The sequence below is a fragment of the Salvelinus alpinus genome, chromosome 5, assembly GCF_045679555.1.
Source record: "Salvelinus alpinus chromosome 5, SLU_Salpinus.1, whole genome shotgun sequence".
Taxonomy (NCBI): Eukaryota; Metazoa; Chordata; class Actinopteri; order Salmoniformes; family Salmonidae; genus Salvelinus; species Salvelinus alpinus.
In genome coordinates, this window is record NC_092090.1 from 884,860 (window position 1) to 895,958 (window position 11,099).

At 45.4% G+C, this 11,099-nt stretch overlaps 1 protein-coding gene across 1 annotated transcript in view; it reads left to right on the top strand.

Moving 5' to 3' along the window:
* LOC139575394 (insulin-like growth factor 1 receptor) overlaps positions 1-10,060 on the top strand; it is a 79,857-nt gene extending 69,797 nt beyond the window's left edge. The window contains exon 19 of the mRNA XM_071400314.1: positions 3,930-10,060. Coding sequence (XP_071256415.1) covers positions 3,930-4,695 — 766 coding nt within the window. The 3' untranslated portion in view covers positions 4,696-10,060. The remainder of the gene's footprint in view (positions 1-3,929) is intronic.
* Positions 10,061-11,099: the final 1,039 nt, after the last annotated feature.

Genomic DNA, 11,099 nt, shown 5'->3' on the forward strand with positions numbered 1-11,099 from the left:
TCTACCTTCTCTCTCTCCTACCAGGTTTGAGTTGATGCGTATGTGTTGGCAGTACAACCCATTAGATAACATCTACCTTCTCTCTCTCCTACCAGGTTTGAGTTGATGCGTATGTGTTGGCAGTACAACCCATTAGATAATATCTACCTTCTCTCTCTCCTACCAGGTTTGAGTTGATGCGTATGTGTTGGCAGTACAACCCATTAGATAATATCTACCTTCTCTCTCTCCTACCAGGTTTGAGTTGATGCGTATGTGTTGGCAGTACAACCCATTAGATAACATCTACCTTCTCTCTCTCCTACCAGGTTTGAGTTGATGCGTATGTGTTGGCAGTACAACCCATTAGATAATATCTACCTTCTCTCTCTCCTACCAGGTTTGAGTTGATGCGTATGTGTTGGCAGTACAACCCATTAGATAACATCTACCTTCTCTCTCTCCTACCAGGTTTGAGTTGATGCGTATGTGTTGGCAGTACAACCCATTAGATAACATCTACCTTCTCTCTCTCCTACCAGGTTTGAGTTGATGCGTATGTGTTGGCAGTACAACCCATTAGATAACATCTACCTTCTCTCTCTCCTACCAGGTTTGAGTTGATGCGTATGTGTTGGCAGTACAACCCATTAGATAACATCTACCTTCTCTCTCTCCTACCAGGTTTGAGTTGATGCGTATGTGTTGGCAGTACAACCCATTAGATAACATCTACCTTCTCTCTCTCCTACCAGGTTTGAGTTGATGCGTATGTGTTGGCAGTACAACCCATTAGATAACATCTACCTTCTCTCTCTCCTACCAGGTTTGAGTTGATGCGTATGTGTTGGCAGTACAACCCATTAGATAACATCTACCTTCTCTCTCTCCTACCAGGTTTGAGTTGATGCGTATGTGTTGGCAGTACAACCCATTAGATAACATCTACCTTCTCTCTCTCCTACCAGGTTTGAGTTGATGCGTATGTGTTGGCAGTACAACCCATTAGATAACATCTACCTTCTCTCTCTCCTACCAGGTTTGAGTTGATGCGTATGTGTTGGCAGTACAACCCATTAGATAATATCTACCTTCTCTCTCTCCTACCAGGTTTGAGTTGATGCGTATGTGTTGGCAGTACAACCCATTAGATAACATCTACCTTCTCTCTCTCCTACCAGGTTTGAGTTGATGCGTATGTGTTGGCAGTACAACCCATTAGATAACATCTACCTTCTCTCTCTCCTACCAGGTTTGAGTTGATGCGTATGTGTTGGCAGTACAACCCATTAGATAACATCTACCTTCTCTCTCTCCTACCAGGTTTGAGTTGATGCGTATGTGTTGGCAGTACAACCCATTAGATAACATCTACCTTCTCTCTCTCCTACCAGGTTTGAGTTGATGCGTATGTGTTGGCAGTACAACCCATTAGATAATATCTACCTTCTCTCTCTCCTACCAGGTTTGAGTTGATGCGTATGTGTTGGCAGTACAACCCATTAGATAATATCTACCTTCTCTCTCTCCTACCAGGTTTGAGTTGATGCGTATGTGTTGGCAGTACAACCCATTAGATAACATCTACCTTCTCTCTCTCCTACCAGGTTTGAGTTGATGCGTATGTGTTGGCAGTACAACCCATTAGATAACATCTACCTTCTCTCTCTCCTACCAGGTTTGAGTTGATGCGTATGTGTTGGCAGTACAACCCATTAGATAATATCTACCTTCTCTCTCTCCTACCAGGTTTGAGTTGATGCGTATGTGTTGGCAGTACAACCCATTAGATAACATCTACCTTCTCTCTCTCCTACCAGGTTTGAGTTGATGCGTATGTGTTGGCAGTACAACCCATTAGATAATATCTACCTTCTCTCTCTCCTACCAGGTTTGAGTTGATGCGTATGTGTTGGCAGTACAACCCATTAGATAACATCTACCTTCTCTCTCTCCTACCAGGTTTGAGTTGATGCGTATGTGTTGGCAGTACAACCCATTAGATAACATCTACCTTCTCTCTCTCCTACCAGGTTTGAGTTGATGCGTATGTGTTGGCAGTACAACCCATTAGATAATATCTACCTTCTCTCTCTCCTACCAGGTTTGAGTTGATGCGTATGTGTTGGCAGTACAACCCATTAGATAACATCTACCTTCTCTCTCTCCTACCAGGTTTGAGTTGATGCGTATGTGTTGGCAGTACAACCCATTAGATAACATCTACCTTCTCTCTCTCCTACCAGGTTTGAGTTGATGCGTATGTGTTGGCAGTACAACCCATTAGATAACATCTACCTTCTCTCTCTCCTACCAGGTTTGAGTTGATGCGTATGTGTTGGCAGTACAACCCATTAGATAATATCTACCTTCTCTCTCTCCTACCAGGTTTGAGTTGATGCGTATGTGTTGGCAGTACAACCCATTAGATAACATCTACCTTCTCTCTCTCCTACCAGGTTTGAGTTGATGCGTATGTGTTGGCAGTACAACCCATTAGATAACATCTACCTTCTCTCTCTCCTACCAGGTTTGAGTTGATGCGTATGTGTTGGCAGTACAACCCATTAGATAACATCTACCTTCTCTCTCTCCTACCAGGTTTGAGTTGATGCGTATGTGTTGGCAGTACAACCCATTAGATAACATCTACCTTCTCTCTCTCCTACCAGGTTTGAGTTGATGCGTATGTGTTGGCAGTACAACCCATTAGATAATATCTACCTTCTCTCTCTCCTACCAGGTTTGAGTTGATGCGTATGTGTTGGCAGTACAACCCATTAGATAACATCTACCTTCTCTCTCTCCTACCAGGTTTGAGTTGATGCGTATGTGTTGGCAGTACAACCCATTAGATAATATCTACCTTCTCTCTCTCCTACCAGGTTTGAGTTGATGCGTATGTGTTGGCAGTACAACCCATTAGATAACATCTACCTTCTCTCTCTCCTACCAGGTTTGAGTTGATGCGTATGTGTTGGCAGTACAACCCATTAGATAACATCTACCTTCTCTCTCTCCTACCAGGTTTGAGTTGATGCGTATGTGTTGGCAGTACAACCCATTAGATAATATCTACCTTCTCTCTCTCCTACCAGGTTTGAGTTGATGCGTATGTGTTGGCAGTACAACCCATTAGATAACATCTACCTTCTCTCTCTCCTACCAGGTTTGAGTTGATGCGTATGTGTTGGCAGTACAACCCATTAGATAACATCTACCTTCTCTCTCTCCTACCAGGTTTGAGTTGATGCGTATGTGTTGGCAGTACAACCCATTAGATAACATCTACCTTCTCTCTCTCCTACCAGGTTTGAGTTGATGCGTATGTGTTGGCAGTACAACCCATTAGATAATATCTACCTTCTCTCTCTCCTACCAGGTTTGAGTTGATGCGTATGTGTTGGCAGTACAACCCATTAGATAACATCTACCTTCTCTCTCTCCTACCAGGTTTGAGTTGATGCGTATGTGTTGGCAGTACAACCCATTAGATAACATCTACCTTCTCTCTCTCCTACCAGGTTTGAGTTGATGCGTATGTGTTGGCAGTACAACCCATTAGATAACATCTACCTTCTCTCTCTCCTACCAGGTTTGAGTTGATGCGTATGTGTTGGCAGTACAACCCATTAGATAACATCTACCTTCTCTCTCTCCTACCAGGTTTGAGTTGATGCGTATGTGTTGGCAGTACAACCCATTAGATAACATCTACCTTCTCTCTCTCCTACCAGGTTTGAGTTGATGCGTATGTGTTGGCAGTACAACCCATTAGATAATATCTACCTTCTCTCTCTCCTACCAGGTTTGAGTTGATGCGTATGTGTTGGCAGTACAACCCATTAGATAACATCTACCTTCTCTCTCTCCTACCAGGTTTGAGTTGATGCGTATGTGTTGGCAGTACAACCCATTAGATAATATCTACCTTCTCTCTCTCCTACCAGGTTTGAGTTGATGCGTATGTGTTGGCAGTACAACCCTAAGGTGCGTCCGTCGTTTCTGGAGATCATCAACAGCATCAAGGAGGAGCTGGAGCCACCGTTCCGAGAGATGAGTTTCTTTTACAGCGAAGAGAACAAGCTTCCAGACACAGAGGAGTTAGACATGGAGGTAGAGAACATGAAGAATGTTCCTCTAGGCCCAGCTGCCTCTTCACGCCCCCCCATCCCCTGCCCCCCCACCACCTCCGGGTCCGCCCTGCCCAACCAGCCCCCTCCTCCCCCCTCCCAACAGACACCAGCCTCCACGGCCCCCGACGGTCAATTAACGCTGGGCTCCACCCCCCCTTCAGCCCCGTCCTCTGGGCAGGTTCAGCCCCAAGCTCCCTCGTCCCCTTGCTCCCCAGCCCTCGGGGCCACCAGCCAGGCCTGCTGCTCCCCAGCCCTCGGGGCCACCAGCCAGGCCTGCTGCTCCCCAGCCCTCGGGGCCACCAGCCAGGCCTGCTGCTCCCCAGCCCTCTTGGCCACCAGCCAGGCCTGCTGCTCCCCAGCCCTCGGGGCCACCAGCCAGGCCTGCTGCTCCCCAGTGGCCCCTGGCCCCTCTTCGGACCAGAACTCAGGTGCCTCAGGACAGGTGGCGTCCAACGGCCCCGAGGCGGTCGCCCAGGTCCTACTGCGACCAGCCTTCAATGACTCACCGCCCTACACACACATGAACGGAGTGAGGAAGAAGGAACGTGCCATGCCCCTCCCACAGTCCTCGGCCTGCTGATCCTAGTGGACCCCTCTCCATCCCTCATCCCTCTTTTCTAAAGAGCTTGGTGGACCCCTCTGTGGTGGACCCCTCTGTGGTGGACCCCTCTGTGGGGGACTCCTCTGTGGTGGACCCCTCTGTGGTGAACTCCTCTGTGGTGGACCCCTCTGTGGTGGACCCCTCTGTGGTGGACCCCTCTGTGGTGGACCCCTCTGTGGTGGACCCCTCTGTGGGGGACCCCTCTGTGGTGGACCCCTCTGTGGTGGACTCCTCTGTGGTGGACCCCTCTGTGGTGGACCCCTCTGTGGTGGACTCCTCTGTAGTGAACTCCTCTGTAGTGGACCCCTCTGTGGTGGACCCCTCTACTTTTTCATTGTGTTATTGTATTGACATTTCTCTCAACTGCCTGATATAAACGCCCTCCTGCTGAGGCCTGCTGGGAGACCCTGGACCACAACCTGGACAACGGTGTTTTTTACATATATCCCTTTAGGCCCAGCTACCTTTATATATAAAACGCAAGTCCGTTGTTCAGGAAGGTTTCTGGTTACCGGTACCAGTCAAAAGTTTGGACAAACCTACTCATTCAAGGGTTTTTCTTTATTTTTTACTATTTTCTACATTGTAGAATAATATTGAAGACATCAAAACTATGAAATAACACATCTGGAATCATGTAGTAACCAAAAAAGGGTTAAACAAATCAACATATATTTGAGATTCTTCAAAGTAACCACCCTTTGCCTTGATGACAGCTTTGCACACTCTCTGCACACTCTCGGCATTCTCTCAACCAGCTTCATGAGGAATGCTTTTCCAACAGTCTTGAAGGAGTTCCCACATATGCTGAGCACTTGTTGGCTGCTTTTCGTTCACTCGGTGGTCCAACTCATCCCAAACCATCTCAATTGGGTTGAGGTCTGGTGATTGTGGAGGCCAGGTCATCTGATGCAGCACCCCATCACTCTCCTTCTTGGTCAAACAGCCCTTACACAGCCTGGAGGTGTGTAGGGTCATTGTCCTGTTGAAAAACATATGATAGTCCCACTAAGCCCAAACCAGGTAGGATGGCGTATTGCTGCAGAATGCTGTGGTAGTCATGCTGGTTAAGTGTGCCTTGAATTCTAAATAAATCAATGTCACCAACAAAGCACCCCTTCACCATCACACCTCCTCCTCCATGCTTCACGGTGGGAACCACACATGCAGAGATCATCAGTTCACCTACTCTGCGTTCCACCGGTCTAATGTCCATTGGTCGTGTTTCTTGGCCCAAGCAAGTCTCTTCTTCTTATTGGTGTCCTTTAGTAGTGATTTCTTTGCAGCAATTCTACCATGAAGGCCTGATTCACAAGGTCTCCTCTGAACAGTTGATGTTGAGATGTGTCTGATACTTGAACTCTGTGAAGCATTTATTTGGGCTGCAATCTGAGGTGCAGTGAACTCTAATGAACTTATCCTCTGCAGCAGAGGTAACTCTGGGTCTTCCTTTCCTGTGGCGGTCCTCATGAGAGCCAGTTTCATCTTAGCGCTTGAGGGTTTTTGCAATTGCACTTGAAGAAATGTTCAACATTCTTGAAATGTTCCTGGATTGACTGACCTTCATGTCTTAAAGTAATGATGGACTGTCGTTTCCCTTTGCTTATTTGAGCTGTTCTTGCCATAATATGGACTTGGTCTTTTACCAAATAGGGTTATCTTCTGTATACCAACCTTACCTTGTCACAACACAACTGATTGGCTCAAACGCATTAAGAAGGAAAGAAATTCCATAAAATAACTTTTAACAAGGCACACCTGTTAATTGAAATGCATTCCAGGTGACTACCTCATGAAGCTGGTTGAGAGAATGCAAAGCTGTCATCAAGGCAAAGGGTGGCTATTTGAAGAATCTCAAATCTAAAAGATATTTTGAACTGTTTCTCTTTTTTTGGTTACTACATGATTCCATATGTGTTATTTCATAGTTTTGATGTCTTCACTAATTATTCTACAATGTAGAAAATAGTAAAAATAAAGAAAAACCCTTGAATGAGTAGATGTGTCTAAACTTGTGACTGGTACTGAGATGGTACACTATATATATATATATATATAATGTGTTTTTTATTAGTTTTTCTAAATATTCCCAAATGGAGACAGCCTTTCAGAGTGATGGTTGGTTCACTGTGTAATAGTGGGGCATTATTATTATTGTGAGGTTTTATCTTCTGTCTGGAAGCAACGTCAACGGTCAAGCGCTGTCTGTGTCTGTGTTGTATATCAGTGGATGGACAGACATGATCCTCTCTGTTGCACTGGGACAAGATGGTCACCACTGATGATGTTTTGTTGTCTGGCGTAAACTACTTGTCTTTTCCCTTTGTCTTGTCTGTGATTGACAGGAAGCATTCTGACACTAGCGTAAACTACTTGTCTTCTCCCTTTGTCTTGTCTGTGATTGACAGGAAGCATTCTGACACTAGCGTAAACTACTTGTCTTTTCCCTTTGTCTTGTCTGTGATTGACAGGAAGCATTCTGACACTAGCGTAAACTACTTGTCTTCTCCCTTTGTCTTGTCTGTGATTGACAGGAAGCATTCTGACACTAGCGTAAACTACTTGTCTTCTCCCTTTGTCTTGTCTGTGATTGACAGGAAGCATTCTGACACTAGCGTAAACTACATGTCTTCTCCCTTTGTCTTGTCTGTGATTGACAGGAAGCATTCTGACACTAGCGTAAACTACTTGTCTTTTCCCTTTGTCTTGTCTGTGATTGACAGGAAGCATTCTGACACTAGCGTAAACTACATGTCTTTTCCCTTTGTCTTGTCTGTGATTGACAGGAAGCATTCTGACATTTGCGTAAACTAAATGCCGTCTCCTAGGCCTACAAAACATTAATATATTATTTAGTATCTTAAAGGATGTATGGCTCCATGTGCTTAGTTCCTCTGACCAGATGTATGGCTCCATATGCTTAGTTCCTCTGACCAGATGTATGGCTCCATATGCTTAGTTCCTCTGACCAGATGTATGGCTCCATATGCTTAGTTCCTCTGACCGGATGTATGGCTCCATGTGCTTAGTTCCTCTGACCAGATGTATGGCTCCATATGCTTAGTTCCTCTGACCAGATGTATGGCTCCATATGCTTAGTTCCTCTGACCAGATGTATGGCTCCATATCCTTAGTTCCTCTGACCGGATGTATGGCTCCATGTGCTTAGTTCCTCTGACCGGATGTATGGCTCCATATCCTTAGTTCCTCTGACCGGATGTATGGCTCCATATCCTTAGTTCCTCTGACCGGATGTATGGCTCCATATGCTTAGTTCCTCTGACCGGATGTATGGCTCCATATCCTTAGTTCCTCTGACCGGATGTATGGCTCCATATCCTTAGTTCCTCTGACCGGATGTATGGCTCCATATGCTTAGTTCCTCTGACCGGATGTATGGCTCCATATGCTTAGTTCCTCTGACCGGATGTATGGCTCCATATGCTTAGTTCCTCTGACCGGATGTATGGCTCCATATGCTTAGTTCCTCTGACCGGATGTATGGCTCCATATGCTTAGTTCCTCTGACCGGATGTATGGCTCCATATGCTTAGTTCCTCTGACCGGATGTATGGCTCCATATGCTTAGTTCCTCTGACCGGATGTATGGCTCCATATGCTTAGTTCCTCTGACCGGATGTATGGCTCCATATGCTTAGTTCCTCTGACCGGATGTATGGCTCCATATCCTAGTGCACTACTTTCTGACCAAATGTTTTCCAATATGTAGGGAGTAGGGACAGACAGGAGTTGAATCCAGTCCAGTAGGAGGGAGGGAGGGAGACATTGCTGTACACAGCAGGTATATATTTACACTGTAGTCTCTGCTCGAAGATTCAGAACATTTCTCCATTGCTCTTACAGTTGTTCACCACATGACCAACAGTATGTGGACACCTGCTCGTCAAACATCTCATTCCAAAATTATGGACATTAATATGGACTTGGTCCCCCCCTTTGCTGCTATAACAGCCTCCACTCTTCTGGGAAGGCTTTCCACTAGATGTTGGAACATTGCTGTGGGGACTTGCTTCCATTCAGCCACAAGAGCATTAGTGAGGTCGGCACTAATGCTGTGCGATTAGACCTGGCTCACAGTCGGCGTTCCAATTCATCCCAAAGGTATTCGATGGGGTTGAGGTCAGGACTCTGTGCAGGCCGGTCAAGTTCTTCCACACCGATCTCAACAACTTTGTGCACGGGGGTATTGTCATGTTGAAACAGGAAAGGGCCTTCCCCAAACTGTTACCACAAAGTTGGAAGCACAGACTCATCTAGAATGTCGTTGTATGCTGTAGCATTTAGATTTCCCTTTACTGGAACTACGGGGCCCGAACCATGAAAAACAGCCCCAGACCATTATTCCTCCTCCACCAAACTTTACAGTTGGCACTATGCATTGGGGCAGGTAGCGTTCTTCTGGCATCGGCCAAACCCAGATTTGTCTGTCGAACTGCCAGATGGTGAAGCGCGATTCAACACTCCAGACAACGTGTTTCCACTGCTCCAGAGTCCAATGGTGGCGAGCTTTACACCACTCCAGCCAACGCTTGGCATTGCGCATTGTGATCTTAGGCTTGTGTGCGGCTGCTCGGCCATGGAAACCCATTTCATGAAGCTCCCGACGGACAGTTGTTGTGCTGACGTTGCTTCCAGAGGCAGTTTGGAACTCGGTAGTGAGGGTTTTTAAACGCGCCACCTGCTTCAGCACTCGGCCGTCCCGTTCTGTGAGCTTGTGTGGTCTACCACTTGGCTGAGCCGTTGTTGCTCCTAGACGTTTCCACTTCACAATAACAGCCCTTATTGTGTTGGCTGTTGACCGAGGCAGCTCCAACAGGGAAGATATTTGACTAACTGACTTGTTAGAAAGGTGGCATCCTATGACGGTGCCACGTTGAAAGTCACTGAGCTCTTCAGTAAGGGCCATTCTACTGCCAATGTTTGTCTATGGAGATTACAGGGCTGTGTGGTCAATTTTTATACACGTCAGCAACGGGTGTGGCTGAAATGAGCTGAATCCACTAATTTGAAGGGGTGTCCACATACTTTTGTATATTTTGTGTCGTTAGACCTCAGAACATGTTCATACACATCACCTGTTGGTGTCTTTGTGATGACTGTTTATGTTCTTCTCAGTAATTGTCTGTACAGAAGCTGCTATTTAATTCTTTATTTTTCTTGTGGTTATAATATATCAATATAAAATGAATCCTTCAGGTTGATTTTGTTTTACTCTTGTTTCCCACTACAGTCTATTGTTCTTATGCCTGTTGTATTTCTCAATTCATTCATATGAAACATCATTGTTTCTCTTTAACTCATAAAGATATGCTGTTTTGCCACATATTGTCCAAAGCCTTATATTTGTTTTCACCAATACATTGTTGTGTTTGCATTTCGTTTCTTAGAGGTTTAGTGACGGTATTCCTAACTGATGTCTTTCCTTAAAGAAGGAAAGAGATACTGCCATATCTACCCCCATTACTAGATCAAATAATGAGCTGCTACTGACATATCTACCCCCATTACTAGATCAAATAATGAGCTGCTACTGCCATATCTACCCCCACTACTAGATCAAATAATGAGCTGCTACTGCCATATCTACCCCCATTACTGGATCAAATAATGAGCTGCTACTGCCACATCTACCCCCATTACTAGATCAAATAATGAGCTGCTACTGCCACATCTACCCCCACTACTAGATCAAATAATGAGCTGCTACTGCCATATCTACCCCCATTACTGGATCAAATAATGAGCTGCTACTGCCATATCTACCCCCATTACTAGATCAAATAATGAGCTGCTACTGCCATATCTACCCCCACTACTAGATCAAATAATGAGCTGCTACTGCCATATCTACCCCCATTACTGGATCAAATAATGAGCTGCTACTGCCACATCTACCCCCATTACTAGATCAAATAATGAGCTGCTACTGCCATATCTACCCCCATTACTGGATCAAATAATGAGCTGCTACTGCCACATCTACCCCCATTACTAGATCAAATAATGAGCTGCTACTGCCATATCTTCCCCCTATTACTAGATCAAATAATGAGCTGCTACTGCCATATCTACCCCCACTACTAGATCAAATAATGAGCTGCTACTGCCATATCTACCCCCATTACTGGATCAAATAATGAGCTGCTACTGCCACATCTACCCCCATTACTAGATCAAATAATGAGCTGCTACTGCCATATCTACCCCCATTACTGGATCAAATAATGAGCTGCTACTGCCATATCTACCCCCATTACTAGATCAAATAATGAGCTGCTACTGCCATATCTACCCCCATTACTGGATCAAATAATGAGCTGCTACTGCCACATCTACCCCCATTACTAGATCAAATAATGAGC